At 40.5% G+C, this 18,773-nt stretch overlaps 2 protein-coding genes across 2 annotated transcripts; one reads left to right on the forward strand and one right to left on the reverse strand.

Moving 5' to 3' along the window:
- Positions 1-669: 669 nt before the first annotated feature.
- On the forward strand, positions 670-7,055 carry ppm1nb (protein phosphatase, Mg2+/Mn2+ dependent, 1Nb (putative)). The gene is made up of 4 exons (XM_030782225.1): positions 670-1,090; positions 2,815-3,386; positions 5,185-5,302; positions 6,937-7,055. Exons 1-4 carry the CDS (start codon positions 670-672, stop codon positions 7,053-7,055), a joined length of 1,230 nt encoding a protein of 409 aa, XP_030638085.1.
- A 5,246-nt stretch (positions 7,056-12,301) lies between these two features.
- Positions 12,302-14,131, reverse strand: kcnk12l (potassium channel, subfamily K, member 12 like). Its single transcript, XM_030782990.1, has 2 exons — positions 13,786-14,131; positions 12,302-13,317 (listed from the first exon to the last, which is right to left on the reverse strand). Exons 1-2 carry the CDS (start codon positions 14,129-14,131, stop codon positions 12,302-12,304), a joined length of 1,362 nt encoding a protein of 453 aa, XP_030638850.1.
- Between the last annotated feature and the right edge of the window lie 4,642 nt (positions 14,132-18,773).

Genomic DNA, 18,773 nt, shown 5'->3' on the forward strand with positions numbered 1-18,773 from the left:
ATTGCCAAATTCTGGGTCTCTGAACTCTGGGCTTTTATGTAATTCTCACATGCCTGTAATCTTGTAGAGTGGATGCCTAGTAATCCAAACTCATCACACGGTCAGATTAACAAGGAGACTGTCTATAAGCAGGGATACAGTAACATAGGGGGAGAGAGAGAGAGAGAGAGAGAGAGAGAGAGAGAGGGAGAGGGAGCAGGAGAGTGTGAAAGAAGGGGATTGTGAGTGACGTGCATGGGGGACGATACTGCTCAGTAATTGGTGCACAAAAATAGCTCAGCCAATCAGAGAGGGAGCAGGAAAATAAGAAGGCTGAGAGGGGGCTGCAGACAGAAGGAATTAAACTGAATAATAGGAGGAGGGAAGGAGTCTACAGTGAACTAAACAAACAAGAGCAAAGAATAGACAGACTGATCAAATAATTTGAAACAACTGTGATATGGATCAACCAACAGAAGGAAAAATCAACCAAGCTGTGTCAGTAAATCAGTCGACAGTGCAGACCACAATGACATCAGCCTCACAAGACAGGGTGCTGTGATGGCCTGGATGAGCAGGGGATGCTCAGACACAGCCACGCCAAGGAAAGAATCACAGCGCCAGAGACAGAGTCACAGAGAGCAAATCTGCACATAAAGACAGAGAAATCAAGAAAACAAAAGGACAACCATGAGGACAGCAAAGAAAGGAAGCATGGAGATGCCTGCCTTTGTTCGTCAGCTCGTAAAAGAGACAGAGAAACGGGTTTCCTCCTTCTTTAAAGGGGGTCGTGGGGGAGGTGGAGGGGGAGAATTGGCAGAGGCAGAGCAGGCAGGCAGAGCAGAGGAGGATGGGATCATTCCCAGTCCTTACCTGGAGCGACCTGTCCTAGACAAGCAGCTGGAGGAGGGTTGTGCCTCATGGGGTCTGACTTATGCCTTGGGCAGCATGCAGGGCTGGCGGGCCCACATGGAAGATTTTCACAACTGTTTCCCACAGCTGGGTGGGGAACTGAGCGACTGGGCTTTCTTTGCAGTGTATGATGGTCATGCAGGAAGCATGGTTGCTCAGCATTGCTCCCAAAACCTTTTGGAACATATCATGGGCACAGGTAAGCAATTCTCACTCTGGGCCTTTGAACACGACTGCATGTGGCCTTTGAACATGACTGCATGTGGCCTTTGAACATGACTGCGTGTGGCCTTTTTGAGTGATGCATAGACAGAGCCTGTATGATATACTTGACTCACTAAGGAAATGTCTCACTTCAAAAATAGATCTGAAGGCCATTAATCAAATTTTAAAAGATTCCATTCAAGGTTTGAGTTTAATAATTACTATGTTAATGTGCTTTACAATTTACAATTTACAATTTGGCATTTCACAGGCACTTTTAAACCAAAGCAACTTACAATTAGTGCATCAATCAGGCTTAACTTCCTCACAAGCAAAAGATCACAGTAGGAACGCAAATTAATTATTTCAGTACCACACTCCTGTGTATCCCGCAGCATAGAGACAAGGTTAGTACAGAGTTTTTTTTAATATATGCATAATAAATATATAAACATAAAAGAGAGGTTACACACTGGGGGACAGGTGGATTCTGAAAAGGTGGGTTTTCAGTCTGCTGCAGAAGATGGCGAGAGATTCCGCAATTCTGACTGAGGAAGGTCATTCTACCACCGTGGAATGAGGGCAGAAAAAATACATGGCTGAGTGGAACGGCTGCCAGGTTCCCAAAGTGAGGGGACCACCAACTGCCTAGAGGAGGTTGAGTGGAGAGATCTGGTTGGAGTGTATGGAGTGAGCAGAGACTAAAGGTAGGACAGGGCAGAGCCTTTTGTGGCCTGGTAAGCCAGCACTAGTGTCTTAAACTGGATGTGGGCTGCTACCAGAAGCCAGTGCAGTGCAGTGAGTAGTGGAGTGACATGAGAGTGTTTTGGAAGGTTGAATACCAGGCGTGCAGCAGCATTCTGAACCAGCTGAAGCAACCTGATAGCACAGGCCAGTAAGCCAGCCAGTAAGGTATTGCAGTAGTCAAAGCAGGAGATGACAAGTGCTTGAACTAGGAGCTGGGTTGCTTGTTGGGTAAGGAAAGGGCGGATCTTCCTGATGTTATAGAGGGAGAGTCTGCAGGACTGGATGTCCACTGCGATCTGGCTTGAGAAGTTGAGAAGCTGGTTGTCCAGTGTCACGTTAAGGTTTTTGGCTGACCTGGAAGGGGACACCATTGAACCCTCAATGGTGATCAAAGTGGCGGTCTTTCGGGAGCTCTTTGCTGGGAAAAAGAGAAGCTCAGTCCACTCCAGAGTGAGTTTGAGATGGTTAGAGGACATCCAGGCCAGGAGTCTTTACTCCAGATTCTGTTATTGCCCCCAAACCAACAAAAACTTTTTAAATTCAAAGCTCAGATTTTGGCATGACCCACACCACTTCTAAAACTAAACTTTCAAAATGTCACTTCTTTAACTGAATATAAAGAAGTTATATTCACTTCAACAGAGATGAAGTTCAACCTTTACCTTTCTGCTGTCTGATGTTCAATTAGCAGCCAAAAGAGACACAAGATGCATACTGACAATGATTAACACAACTGTCTGAAGATTTATAGCACAAACACTCAATCACATGATTTCCATTTAGTCACCAGATTTCCTACTGTTCAATATTCTCATTTTGAGCAGTATTTTTGTAGGTTATGATTTCCTGCCCTTTATGATGGTTAAATGCATTACCAAATAATGATTATTAATTGGAATTATTAGACAGTAGTTGTAATTTCAGTCATTTCAGTTTAATTTTTTTTGTGTAATGAACATTTTGCCCTCCCAGGGAAGATTCATGCAGACGACGAGGTGGAGCAAGTCTGTGAGGGCATCAGGGAAGGTTTTCTCCTCATGGACAAACATTTGCATACCATGGCCTGCCGTGAAGGCTGGGAGAGAGGCGGCACCACAGTGGTCGCCATGGTAATCACACCACGCCACATTTACTTTGTGAACTGTGGGGACTCGCGAGCTGTTCTGAGTCGTGGTGGACGTGTGGGTTTCTCCACTGAAGATCACAAACCGTTCAGCCCTGGGGAGCGAGAGCGCATTGAGAGTGCCGGCGGCTCGGTCATGCTGCAGCGTGTAAACGGCTCTCTGGCCGTCTCCCGCGCTCTTGGTGACTTCAGCTACAAGGCTGTGCAATGGCGACCAGCCACAGAGCAAATGGTTTCACCTGAGCCTGAGGTCACAGCTGTAGAGCGCTCACCTGCAGATGAGTTCTTAGTGTTAGCCTGCGATGGAGTTTGGGACATGGTTAGCAACGAGGAGCTGTGTGCATTTGTACGCAGCCGCTTGCGCATTTGTACCAGCTTAGGGGAAGTGTGTTCTCAAGTCATCGACCTTTGCCTCTACAAGGTCAGTGCACATTTGAGCTGCATTCTCTCTCACACTGTCTTTCTCTTTCTCTCTCTTTCTCACATGAGGTCAAGGGCTCACTAATAAAACCTCATTTCCATATGATATGACATTCAAAATTTAAATCTTTCAAACACTGAGCAGACAGATGCAATACTAACACTGTTTCACAAGCCTGTGGCCTCCAAAACAACTCTATTAAGGAATCCAGAGGAGTCCACAAACAAACACAAGCATTAGCTATCCCAGCTACAAAAGAGGTTCTGGCCAATCCAGTCAGCTTTGGGCAGTGATGTGCAGAGACCTAAAAATACCACCATCCTTTATTTACAGACCATGATCTTGATAATACTTCCTCAACTTCTGGCATCATATACCGTTAAAATATGAGGACATTTCAAACTTTCTTTCTTCTAAACTGTGTCAAAATGTGTCAGCAACTCCAATTAATGTTCACAGGGGTGATAGCCTGTGGAAACAGGCCTTATAAAGGTGGCACAGGAGAACATACTACTGTTATCACAGGGCACCCCTTTAGTACACAGTGTTCGCACAGACGCCGTACCCCACTAAGGTTTACATCAGTGAATCACCACTCTGTTTCCTGAGGCAGTCAAACTAATCTAATCCCTCTTCATGGAGACTGTTCGTGGTCAGTGTACACTGTCTGTTTAACATGCCTTTGAGCTGTCTGACTTGCACTGTTAAAGTGGTCTGTGAACAGTAACTGTCTGTGGGCTGTTTTTGTAAGTTGTCTATGGCATGTCTGTGTGCTGATTGTTAGCTCTCCGTGGGCCTGTCTTCGGCCTGTCTGTGGCCAGTGTGTGAGCTGTCTGTGGGCTGTCTTTAAGCAGTCTGTGAACTGTCTGTGGGCTTTGTGAGCAATGCCAAGTATCACTGACCAGGTGGCTGGAAAGTGCCAGGTACCAGAGAAAAGAGCAGTTGAAACACAAATGCATAAACTTTACAATGTAATGGCCTGGAAGCCCTATGTCAAGTTGTAGCTGAAAGTCCGCGGAGGGACCCTGTGATGCCTGGGCCAACCAGCCCTCCTATAGCTTATGAGTCCATGTGGAAATGAGTAGCTCTGCCCCCTGGCCTGTCTGTGTGAACTGTCTGCAGGAGCTGTCTGCGTGAATTGTCTGTTTCCTTTGTGTAGGCCACTATACACATATCTAACCGCTGGTAACAAGTGATTACCTCTTGAAGGACACTTTCAACAAATAATATTGGCTGAAATTTATCTTGGCTAAAAAACATGAAGTAATTACATGTTGTGTTATGTGTTCTCAAAGGTCCATTTAAAGCTGCCGAGAGTGTCTTTCAAAAATTAATCTGTAGAATATTTGTACAAGAAGGAAAGAATTACAGGTAAGATTTAGAAAAACTTACATTTAAGGCATGGAATAACAGACTGACTGAACACATTCTTATACACTGTACATACGCTGTACAGGCTTGATATATACCCTTGCGTTCCAGCCCCAGATCCTCATTTTGTTTTTGTTCCATTATCAAACTTTGGAAAAGAGAATAAAGGATTCATCTTTTAACCACAGCGATGTAAAAAAGCACACCTCAGTCTTGTCACATGCATCTGTTATAATAAAGGTCTGGGCGTGTGCTGTCCAGGGATGCTTTATGTAATGACATGTTTTTGTTTTTCAATTGTTTGTTTGTTTCCTTTACACATGAAGGACCCCTCCACTCTGAAAACAATTTAGGGGCACTAAATTGTATTGTAAATCCCAGTTCTTAACTGTATGCTAACAGCCTCTTTTTGTGTTTCTCCTTACAGGGAAGCCTTGACAACATAAGCGTCATCTTGGTGTGCTTCCCTGGTGCCCCCCAGCTGTCACCTGAAGCACTACACCAGGAGGCAGCGCTGGAGGACCTACTGCAGTCCAAGGTTGCAGGTGGGCAGTAAGCATGTTCATAAGGGTGATTCTTCAACTATGGTAATTTTTGTGTCCCTGGAAGAAAGAAGAAAAACAAACAAAAAAAAAACATTTCTACATTTTTATTTTTGTCACACTTACTTACACGACAAGGAACTTATAAAAACAATAATAGCTCAGTCACTAGTTTTACTACATAATAAGAGGCATTTTATGTATGGTTCTATATTGCCTTTGTCCCTAAGCTGGACTTTGGACCTTCAACCTACTTTATTTTGAATTTAATATTGAGATAATGTTGAGTTCAAATACAAATTAGACATTAATGTCTGTTTTAATGAAATATATTATGTATTGTAATATTTCTTCACATTTTCTTGTATTTTTTCATAAAAAGCTGTCTGACCTGCCTGTTAAAGTGGTCTGTGAACAGTAACTGTCTGTGGGCTGTTTTTGTAAATTGTCTACGGCATGTCTGTGGGCTGATTGTGAGCTGTCTGTGGGCCTGTCTGTGGCCAGTGCGTGAGCTGTCTGTGGGCTGTCTTTAAGCAGTCTGTGAACTGTCTTTGGGCTTTGTGAGCAATGCCAAGTATCACTGACCAGGTGGCTGAAAAGTGCCAGGTACCAGAGAAAAGAGCTGTTGAAACACAAATGCATAAACTTCAGCCTACTTTATTTTGAATTTAATATTGAGATAATGTTGAGTTCAAATAAAAATTAGACATTAATATCTACTTTAATAAAATATATTATGTATTGTAATATTTCTTCACATTTTCTTGTATTTTTTTATAAAAAGAACCCCTGTCCCCTGGGTTCACTGTCATTTCCACCACACTGTACAAAACAGAATTACAGGATCATGTTTTAGGGTTTGTATACTTGGTAACCATAGCAGCAGCTACTCAACAGGGGAACACATGGCTGGAGAAAAGAGTGACCTCCATAGGGAGTAATAAAAAGAGGAAAAATCAAGGTAAATGTGATTTAAATTAGAGTATGTTCGTTGGGTGTCATTTCCAAACAGCTCATATTTCATATCAATGTAAAAGCGACTGGACCAGTTTCATTTAATACTGTATGTTTTGTGTATATTTAATGCTAACTCTAAAACTGACATTAAGCATGCTAACATACCATGATTTTAAAAGAAATATGACAAAATGTCATTTCCACAACAGGAAATGATGATTCCTCTTAATATTAAAGTGAAATATGGATTATTTAACAAAATCATCACAGCCACGATCAGGATGCATTTCTACAGAATGGAGAAATAAACCATAGCAATGCATTTTTATTTGAAAAAAAAAAAAAAAAAAGCTAAATGCGAAATGCTAAAATTTTCCTGACCAAAAATGGACCATAGTTGAAGAATTACCCATAAACTTTCAATATGGACACACTATAAAAGCAGAGGCTTGCTTTGAAGAGACTGCGCTCCAGTTTTAAGTGAATAATAATAATCAGTTGCTAAGAGAGATTAAATTTGTTTTTGTGTACATTTCAGACAGAAAGAAATGAAAGAAAGAAATGTGTAGTACATTAACTTGATGAATTTTGAAAGTGTTGTATTAGTTAGAGCTGGTGTGTTAGCTGTAATCCACATCAGAGGGAATGGTGGTGAATGCTTTCAGTGTGTGTTTCAACAGAGATATTCAAGGAGCTGTGTGCCAGAGGGGATGAGCCTGACTTGCTGGCAGTCTTGACAGTCTTGGCCTCAACTGTAATACCAGGCCTGCCACCAGGGGGAGGTCTTCAGAGCAAGTGAGTCAATGAGTAGAATCCCTCTAGCGGCCTCTCAGATAATGTTCAGAAATATTTCTCTTCTGAGAGGAGGTACATACCTAGTCATTGTCCACGGTATCAGGAAGGGAATGCAAATGCGACTCTAGTACATCTTCCCTTTACACAGTCAGATCTATGGCACTTAAAACACTGATAAATGGCTCTGGTTCTAAAACTGTGACTGGTCTTCAACTGACATCATTATATCATTAACATTACAATCATTAATACTCATAAGATTTAATCATAATAATTAATATTTCTGGCAATAAACAATCAATTACCAGCAGCATTAACAATATGAGCTATCTGAAATTCCTTATCTGTGAACCCCAGCTGGTCCCCCTTCAGGGATGACAAAATCTGTGATCCTTTTCCCTGCAGGAGGAACTGTATCATCTCTGCCTATTACCAGCAGAAAGAGGTGCATAAGCCCAGACCAGAGCAGGTAAGACTGTCCAGTGATCTTTTCTAGGGCCAATTTATATTCCCATCTGTGGCATATATGGTCTAAGTGATCTGTAGAATCATCTTTTCCATAGCTTTCAGATACACTGCCCACTAAATGTGTCAGAGATGCCAGTACTGTTTTCAGTTCTCTTTGTCATAATTTGTCAGTTGACGTCAGTGAGCTGGTAAAGTGGACACTGCTGCTGGACACACTGCCATGGGACACACTCTGAGTGCAACAGACAAGTGTTGACACCTCTTTTAGAGTGCCAATTCTGATCTGATATTTGCACATTTTCAGGAGATTGGTGATGGCAAAGATTCCACTTAGGACTTTTTGAAGGCAGTTTCATCTGGGAAATTCAACGTGCTAAGAACCTTGGACCATCCATTGTAATGCATGTTTACAGTGGACAGCAGCAAGTCTTAACACAATATGTTTCCTTTCTGTTACATTTCTTTGAAAGGGCAGAGATGTTCATATTTTTAAATAAATATTTTCTTTCTTTCTTTCTTCTGTTAAGATTTAATTAGTAAGTCAAGGACTTTGGATATGACTTTACTTTTCATTCAGATTACCTGAGAACATATCCTTTCTCAGTATTTTTCTAGACCACATGGATGTGGTGTGATTAGCTAGACATAAGGTAAACACAACAACCAAATCACTTACACTCAGGTCAAACTTAAAGGCTGAAGAAGAAGGTTGTATTTTCATCTTTTCAGAACATCAGTGTTTACTAGAATACAATAATGTTGGTATATGCCCTATTATAGGTGTTTTCTAACTTTTATTTATCAAAACAGAGGCTTGCGGGATGAATCCCAGAGCTTCTGTCTCTGTAGTTGAAAAGACTGCAAACATGTTTCTGATAAGCTGTTTTATTAGTGTCAGTAACATTAGCATGTCCACATCCAAGCCGCTAGTGTTTCATTAGCCATCATATACACTAGTGATGCACGGATCACAGTTCTATCGGCAGGCCAAGTCATAAAAATTAACATTCTTTTTGCGGGTGGGTGAAATAATACATCATAAATGAGAAAATATTAATCACATTCTCTATAATGTGAAAGTATTTTAAGCTTCATTTTTCATCAGGCACGAATTCGCAAACTAGACTCTCATTGCGCTATTTGCAGCGTCCATTTGTCTTCAGCAGCAATGGAGGCAAAAAAGATCTGAGAGAAAATTAAAAAAGAAGACTGAAAGACATAAAAGGGAAAGGGCAGAAAAGTTCCTAGTAGGAGCGACTTAGTGAAATACTTATCCATGACGAGTGCTGGGTATGTAATGGAACAGCTGCGAAGTGCTGTAGACTACCTGTTGCCATTTTCATTTTACCAAAAAAAAAGAAGAAGAAATCGGGTCTCTAAATCAGGGAAAATAATTTGTCCGGAATCGGGTGGGTGGCGGGTGGATGATGTATGTGTACATGCGGATTCGGATCATGTCAGAGCTGATCCGTGCATCACTAATATACACATATTGATACTCTGTAGCAACGCCTTCCCAACAGCAGAATCACATTTTCAGGTGTTCAGTCTTACAGGTCTGTGACATGGACATAAAAGATAGAATCTTTTTTCTTAAAAGTGTGAGATATTTCTAGAACTATATTTCCCTTCTTATGCTTTAGTCTGTCTGCATGATCTGCATTGTGCCACCTTGCTGACCTCTCTGAAATTATACCTATTGGTTAACTCTGGCAATAGTGTCTTTGACTGGTTTTCAGTGCACATTGGTGTGAATGAATTGATATATTATTATAAAATGTACCTTGTGATTACCTACCAGTGGATCTCACAAATCTTGTATACTGGCAACACTTATGAAACTTATGTAAACTCCTGTAAATAATAAAAATATATCTGTAGAGCGACTTTGCTGTATTTATTTTTGGTGGATGTATTTGTAACAAAACATTATAGTTTACTCGCATCAGCTCCAATGGATGACTGTCACAAGAAGTCACCATGTTCTCCCAGTTTAAGTTATGTGAAGTAATCCTTCTATTCTTACCTAAATGTATATTAAAACTGTGGTGAGAACTGTCTAAGAGTTTGGTTGCAAAAAGAGGTACAACAATGATCCTCAGAGTTTCAAACAAGCTGTAAGTTTGATCCAGCTCCCATTCAGTTCTGTTCAAATAATCACACCTTACATAGAACTGACTGATCAAACCATGGAGCATAAGGCAGTTTAACATTTTAACATTTTAATTTACAAAACCCAATAATGCACAGGATTACAGAATCACTTGTGGTATTGATTACATTTTGGAATTACATAGTTTCATTTATACTCACCTTTTCCAAACAGCAATAGTACATGCGTATACACAGCAGTCATAGTTTTTTATTCTACTGATACTGCCATTCAATATTAGGGGATGAACCTGCTGTCTCCATTCTGATTTTGCTGAAACTGAATGGGGAGAAAGAGCTATAAGTCATACAGTAACGAAACCTGGTAGGTACCATATAAGACTATCAAATATATATCTCTGAGAGAGCAGGCATACTTCAGCAGACTTTTGCCAGTAGGTGCAGTTATAACAAAGAAATTAATTTAAAAATCTAACTCCTCAGTGGATGCTGTAGTAATTTACAAATAAGTTTATCCCTGGTTATTTTCACTAAATAGTAATGAGTGGCATAGTTTTCCAGTGCACATCACATGCCTTAGAACATATCCACCATTTAGATTTTCCACCGTCTTGAATTTTTCAGAAAGCCTTTCATAGCAAACCAGTCAAAAGCAGTTTCCTCAATTACCACCAAGTTAAGCTTAAAAGAATTGCTGCACTTGTAAAGTAAATAATTATTGATCGTTGAAAAAAAGAGCCTTTTAATAGTCTGTTGCCAGCACCAGCAAATCAAAACTTGTAGACAAACCATTTTAAACCAAAATCTACATCTACAGCCCAAAACGTATACCTACAGCTGACCGCATTGGGAATTACCACCAAATTTGTCACACAATTTGTTGCATTTTTATTCCTGGGTGATGTGTTATGACCCTCGGCCGCTAGTTCCTGTTCTTGTGTATGCTTTTATTGTTTCGTTGTGTGGGTGTGTGTCTTGCTGCTGTTGGTTGTTTGTGTGGGTGGGTGTCTCCCTGCAGATGTGTGGTGACGGGATTGGCTCCACAAAGCCACGTGGGGTTCCATTGGTTTCCTGTAGGCTGCGGGTAAGCTTTTAAAAGAAAACGGACCAGTGGAGAGAGAGGAACGGATTAAGAGAAAGATTTTTGTATATGAGAGATTAGTTGTTTTTTAATTGCTCCTCCTTTGTCTAAAAACTGTCGTGGATTGTGTGAGTCGATTGTGACAAATTGTATTAGTCCGTGCCTAGGTTTGTATGTAAGATTGTGTGTAGTGTTATGTGTGTGGTAACATCTGTACCGTCTCTGCCTGGGAGCGGTAGGGGTGAGCTGCCATTTTTGTTTGCTGTATGTTTTTCTCCTGTTTTTGGTTAGATAGGGAGCCAGGATAGTGCTGGTCTTTATTTCGTCTTTTCTTTTCTGTTAGAATAGGTTGGGTTTTCCAAATAGTTCGTTTTCGTTTTGTTTATTATTTTGGCCAGGGCAAACCCCGATGCTATTCTCCCCTTTCTTTTTCTTTCTTTTGGTGTAAATAAACTTGTAATTATCTTTCGGAAACAAAACGCACTTTGGTCTCCGGCACTTTTGTGTTGCGCCGTAGTGCCCCTAGACCTGTGATGTAACAGGTGCTATGGTAAAGAAATTTCAAAATACCCATAACATCCAGGTCGTTTGTCTTCTGAGTTTGATGATTTGGATACTTCATCCTGTTTGGATGATTCTAACAGAGATTCCAAATTTATGTAGCATTCATCCTGTAAGCACTGACATGGCCAAAAAATAATAATTGTCCCATGTTTTTAGTCCCTATTAGTCGCCTGTTTCAACTATATTTATTTTATTTCATTTTATTTCATTTTATTTTATTTTATTTTATACAACTACGCACATTTGTTAGCTGTAAAGGTTTGATGCATACCTTAGAGTATTTGTGTTCACCTACCTAGAGTTTAGACACACACATATCACTGATGTCTGAAGGATGAAGCTATGGAATAACAGATAACATCCAAATATGTTTTTGTAATCGGCACTCATGATTTTTCTCTCTTTAAGAGTCCCGACAGTAGGAGTCTGCTGGACTCTTGTAAATCAATCTGTTTTCCTCAAGTGGCCATGAAGGAGCACTCCAAAACACCCTGTCTGACTGTGCTCCACAGAAATCCAATCACTCCACTGTATGAAGCATGTCCCACAGATGAGCTCTTAGCAATTGAAATTCCTAGTTCACTTACTTCTGCAGTCAGACTCGATATAAAACACTATTTCTTTCAGTGAGTACCGTCACTTTCATACGCCTGTAATTAAATGTAAGTCATGTAGCTCACAAGCTTTATCTTAATGAATTAAGAAAATATAATATATGTATATGTAATATATGTAATATATTATATAGAGACACAAATCTGTTCCACTGATTCCCTGGAACAAATAAAGTGTTGCTGCGAATTAATGTCATGAACAAATATATGTATGTGTCTTTATTTTTGTCTGTGTGTTAAATCCAAAGTCAGTCTGAGACTATTTAAATGTACCCTTTCATATACTTTAAAGGTGTAAACTCCTACTTGGATTCCGAACCAATGATAATAGTTGCTAGAGGAAATGTAGGAGTACAACGCACACTCTATTTGGAGTTCAAAGAAAAGGAATGTCTGCATTGGCTCTTCTGACTACCTGTCCACACTGGTTTCCTGCAAGCGATTATTCATGATGGCGAATGCTCCAACACCACTGGAGAAACCGTTCTGCCTGCCATGGCTCTGCCGTGGGGCACCATGGGCCGTCTCAGAGAGCTGTTTCTGCAGAAAGGCCAGGGAAACCTTATTGGCCATGAAGTCATTCACTGAAATCATCTCCCCTGATTGCCTGCGCCCTGCCACATAACCACCCTCTGTTCCCAGGCCTCTGTCAGTCTCACTGTCACACACTGTCTCCACTGATGCATTGGTGTAGTGATGCTTCTCTGCACCCTCACTGACTGCAGCAGGGTGCACAACATTACGTTTGGTGATCCTCTGTCTGGGGTGACTTGGTAGAGTGTGCAGGGCATGAAGCCGATTGAGGAAGCATGGGCAGCAGCAGCCAGCAAGACAGTGTCTTCTGGGGCCTCGGCCCTGGCAAGGACAGTGTCCAAGGACCCTGCAGCAGTCCAGCTTAGCAAGGATCCAGTTGAGTATTTGCTTGATGACAATGGAGATGACATTGAAGAGCGAGTAGATACAGCAGACACCCATGAGGATGAAGAGGCAGTTGCCCAGTCTGTAGACCTCTTGAGCCTGGTAACTCTCCCGCTGACTGCTCACAAGGTCCCCAAAACCAATAGTACTGAAGGCCACAAAGCAGAAGTAGAGAGAATCAAAGTAGTCCCAGTCTTCCATGGCTGAGTACAAAGCAGAGGCACAACAGGCAATCAGCAAAGCAGCCACACCCAAGATCAGCATCACATAGTAGACAGAAGGCTTCCAATCTTCCAGACTGTCATCTTCCTCACAACATGCCTCATCTCTGCCAATGCCAGACCGCCGTAGTTGCCGTTCGTGGCACCAGCGCATGATGTAGGCAAGCGTGGTGATGATGCGCTCCAGGAACAGGTTGAAGAACAAAATGGTTGCTGCACAGCCGATAAGTCCATAAAAGATTAAGAAGATCTTGCCAGCATGTGTAGCAGGTGTGGTCATGCCAAAACCTGGAAAATAATTTTATATGGATCGTATGGGAGTAGTAGTGTACAATAAGGTTTGAAGATGCTCAACTGTAAGCAAATCAAATGGAGCAGCAGTTGAATGTGACAGAGATACTAAAATAGACTAAAATTAAATTGTATTTGGCGATTCTCTTCCTGTGGAAAAGGAGTGTAACCCTTTCTCATGTACTTATTGGTTCTTATGTTCTTTGTGGACCTAAATTTGTCTAGCATAATACAAATGAATTAATGTCTTCTATAAACACATAGCATGCCTCTTAAGAATACAGTCTATTTAGGACCAGTGCTTGACCAAAATCACCAATGGAAATAACCAACACAGACACAGAGGGTCATCTGCCAAGTCTAGAAAAGTTCTCTTCACATAAAAACTCTTCAGTAAACGACTTGCGCCATTTATGGTAATATTAAGGTATCCTAAGACAAGATATTAAACTTTCAGACACTTACCTATGGTAGAGACAACAGTACCAACAAAATAGAATGCTCCAGAGAAGTCCCACCGGGGCCTGAGGGTGTCTACACGAATGCCAGCAACGTTGGCTTGTTCATATTGCTGAAGAAGGACACGTAGCATGTCCAGGCTCACCTGGTGGCGACGTGTAAAGTTGCTAAGCTGTTCTTCCCAGAGGTGACGTGCACGTAGCTCAGAGGGATGCTCTAGGGCTGAGAAGACAGCAGCCCCACACAGAAGGTACAGCACAATGAGGGCCGCCAACAAGATGAAACGAGCATTATCCTCGTTCAGATGCTGCAGGAGGCAACAACTGCCACCTGTGCTGCCTCTCCGTGCCATCACTTCAGTAGATTTAGGAAAGGACAAATTAAAGATATGCCATCATGTATACATACAAATACACAAACTCAAGAACTTCTCTGACAGTCAGCAGAAAAGCAAAACCTAACAGCACATAAGAAGTTAAAATTTACAGCATTTTTGGTGCCTGTTTTTGGATCGAGACATAGATTTCTTACGTCAGAACATTCAGCTGGCTCTAAAATTACTTCTCCCACCCATTAATGACGGATGTAGGAGATGGTGGCAAATACAGCAAGACAGTCATGGTCAACGTTTCTGGAACAAGATGGTACAGAACAGGCTATTCCTCACTCTTGACTGTGTAAATGTTGATAAGGTGTAACTTTCCTGATAGTTATTTGTTTAGGTCCCAGGGTGTTGATCACAGAGGTCATCACAGAGTTTTTCTCTTTCTTCAGGATACATTGATCTGAGCTTGAGATCCTCACCTAGTGATAAACAACTAGTACAATTCGGCGGGAAAGGTGTTTCATATGTTTTGTGGATCCCCTTTAAGCAACAAGAAGCAAACCTGAAAATAAGTCATAAGCTCTGATTATTCAAGCAAACGGCTGAGAAAAAAATAAACATCATGAACGTGTTTAATGGTCCGTTTGAGAATTTTCTGTTCGCTGTTTTGTATTGCAATATACAATTGAGTACACCAATATCGTCTATAAATATAAAATTCGGCCTCTAAAGACAGCAAACATTAGTGTCTACGGTATAGAGTAACAATTTTCAGTCGTTTAAGATGGGTAGCCGTCAGCTTTTTTTCTATATCAATGAGAAATTACGATAGGCTGTCCAAGCTACCTACCCAGTGGTTATACTGTCAGTCAAGATAAACCACAGATGCAGTAACTGAAGTTTTAAAAGTCGGTTATTTGGCTAAAAATTAAAAGCAGGTTGCAACATATAGAAGAAGCGAGCTTACCTGATGTGTACTTAGCTGCATCTCTAGAAGACACAGACATATCAATCGTTGAAAAAATGGATCAACCAGCTGTGAGAAACCAGCCGCAATGATTTCGATTGCGCCCTGTCCTTTGAACCAGCTGTCATTTTGTGTTCTGTTTAGTCGCATGCAACGAGTCTATCAAATTTAGATAACAGTGAGTCAGTTACGAGGGTGTGTGCATGCGTGCGTGTCTGTGTGAAGCAGAGGGATCCCGAATTTGATTTCTGCTGTTGTTACAGATGTAGATCATGCCCTCAAACACACACGCGCAAAGCATAAACTCAGTTTCAGACTTAAGGTGTGCAGACTTAAAGTGTGCGGTTAACCTGCATTTTCATATCACTATCGTTCTTTTTTTCCGTTTTTTTCTGGCCACATCGCTAAACACATATGTATGGACCGTAAAGTGTACAACCAAGTGTAAATTACTAAATGAAATTTACAATTGGCCTCATGTCGCCTTACTTAAAGAGAAGGCATGTTACAGAATCATTATAATCTATATACCTAACTAAATATTAAGATACGAATGCAGCGTGAGAATGGTTGGGTCTGAGTAAGTGTGAAATGCACCATGTCCTATGAGAGAAAATGCATGACATCTGAAGTACTGTGTGCCGCAGAGACACCCATTATAGGTTGGTCTTGTTTTTTCTTACTTTAATCGTATGCTGATAAGCTCTTCTCCTGCAGTTCTGATCAGGTTTGATATGTCATTCTTTTCCTTTCTTTTCCATCTCTTTCTATGCCCAAGTCTTTCTCTTTCCTTTTTTCTCTTCTCATCTAGAGATAGAAACAAAAGCTTCTGTTTGGTTTGATGTCCATTAAGTAAAATAAAAACCAAGCATGCCATAATTGAATGCTGCTCTCTGGCCACCCTAACATGCACTGTGAAAGAAGGAGGGAAAGGGGGGGTGGCTTTGTTCTTTTTGATCAGGTTCCCCTCGCCTTTCATCTTTGGCTACAAGCTAAGAAGTCTCCCTTGTTTTGAGCAGTGTCTGTTGGCTGTAGTGCCCAGGTGCAATAGAGACAGTGACTGCGCCATGTCAAACCCTGGAGTATGTCTTTGTCCTAGGAAATCAGTCTGCTGTTAATACAAGGGTGGTTAAAATAAATCTGACAAAAAACAAGAAAAATAATCATCAACAAATTACTAATTATTGAAGTCAAGTGAACTTTATTGGTGATCTCAACCATATACTGGTACATGGTGGACTAAAATCACTTCGCCTGGTCCACGGTGAGACCTACAATAACAGCAGATAGACAGCATGCAACAACAACAACAAAAATAATAATATCAACATCAAGAGCAACAACAAAACCACCAACAACAATAATAACAACAAGAGCTACAGCTTTTAATGCAAATGAAAGAGAGACAGTCCAGAGACTGGGTAACACATAGTGCAAGAGGACATGACAAGTGCAACACAACACAATAATAAATAATACAGTAACTACACTACACTACAATAACTATAATACAATACAACACCTACAATACAATACAATAACTATAGTATAATACGATAGTTAAAGTACAGTGCAATAACTACAATGCAATAAAATAACTACGCTACAAATAAACAAAGGAAATATACAGTAGAGAGTTAAGTGAGTGAAACAGCAGTGCAGGTAAAGGTGAGGGAAGAAGTGTCGTAAATGATTGGTAAATATACAGGACAGCATGAATGATGAGTGTAAAATTACATAGCAAGAGTGACAGTCTGCAGAGCCATGTAGACTGTGCAAAAATTGCATGTCAGAGGTAGGCTGTCAGCATTTATTCTTGTAACTGCTATACACTTTCTCCCATGACAAACTGATATATGACATATGCAAGAACAAAATTTGTCCTACTGTTGTTTTCATTTAAATTCCCCTAGATGATGCATTTTAGTTAGCCTATGCCCAGAAAAGATGAAACTGTCTTTTCAAGGCAAGCTGCAGGCTTTCTGCCATGCTTGACTTACTGACTCTAATCAACTGATCAGTTGTGTGCATTCAGAATGGAAGACAGTATTTAAAATCATCAAGAGAATAAGAGATTAGAAAAATCAGCATAAAGCGATTAAGTGCAGATGCTGTTTGCTGAACAGGCTGACCCAAAACATACCCTCTCCTTTGTTTCTTGTGTTCTCTGATCTTTCCACATGCTCTCTCTCCATTCTCCCTCTCTCATTTTTGTCTTTTTCCCTCTGCACTTAGACAATACTTAGTTTGAAGCACACACACACTGATCACACATAATTATTGTGTTCAGTTTACACAATATTTTGATCATAATTAATGGGAACACATTCAATTGTTTGGATGGATTAAACAGACAGTAAGTTCCAAATGGAATGCATGTTGTTTATAACTCATAAAACACTGATGGAGAAGTATTTTGATGGTGTTTATAAATCATAAAATTTTGATGCTTCCTCTTAAAGCTTGTGAGTCCAGAATACATGATGAGTACAGCCACTATTAATAAAACATCAGTTCTGAATAGTTATGTTATTCTTCTTAGTGTAAAAATTTGCCCACAGTTTGATGTTTCCTTTTCATTCATTGACTGTTAATGTAACAAGAATTTACAGTTGCTGAAAATGCTTTGTTTTACATTATTATATATCAGTAGAGAAACATTTTGTTGTCAAAATATATTTCTGTTATTTTTAACTTTATTCTTTTATTTAAGTACAGACTGAAAAATCAAACAGAGCATTTTCGCAAGCTTGGCTGATAACACTTTAAGACTTTCTATCATTCTCTTTTAATGTCCCTATGAAATGACACTAAAATCTCATTATTGTCCATGTTTTGTGTCTGAACAATAGTAACAATACTACTAATAAAACAAGTTTATTTAGAGCCTAGTATCACTAGAGTCTCAAAGGGCTTTACTGTCATACTCAGGATTAGAACCCAGGGCCCCAAGGTGTTGGTCAAACACTTATCTACTAAGCTACCAGAGACTGGCAGTGACTCAAGTGATCACAAATAAGTTCAATAGGTTTATTACAAAAAATGAAAAGTTCAAGAACCCCAAAAATACAAAATATCCAAGCAAAGACAAAAAATCCAAAACAGGAAAAAAATGCAGTATGCAGGCAGAACCAATCCAATGCAAAGTCCAAAATCAGAATCCAAAAAACAAGCCAGAGTCAGGTATGGAAAATCAGTCAAAATCAGGCAAACAGGTTGACAAGGGACAATCCAAAAGAGGTTACCGTGAGCAGGCAGAGTCGTATCAGGGACACAATCCAGAAACCACAAAGAACAAAATGCTTAGGACTTGAGAGACACAAGGAACCACAAAGACTTAACAAAGACAGAGACAGAGGACTGGGCTTAAATACACTGGGTTAACAAGCAAACAAAGCGTTTTTTTAAGTAAAGGCCTGATCACGGCCGTTTTAGAAGCGGAGGGTAAAACACCAGATTTAAGTGACATATTTAGAAAGTTAAGCATTATTGGACCAAGGACTGAGAAAAGCTCTATGTAAAGTTTAGCAGGCAAGGGGTCAAGGAGGCAAGAGGCTGGTTTAGCAGAGTGCACCAGAGATAGGGTTTAACTGAGTTAAAGGGTGCACATCCTGATCAATCTCAGGCACAGTGACAGAAAAACACTCTGGATTCAGGCAAGCATTTTGCCCCTTGGGATAACACCAGGTTTAATCTGTGTGC

The sequence above is a fragment of the Chanos chanos genome, chromosome 8 (assembly GCF_902362185.1).
Source record: "Chanos chanos chromosome 8, fChaCha1.1, whole genome shotgun sequence".
Lineage (NCBI taxonomy): Eukaryota > Metazoa > Chordata > Actinopteri > Gonorynchiformes > Chanidae > Chanos > Chanos chanos.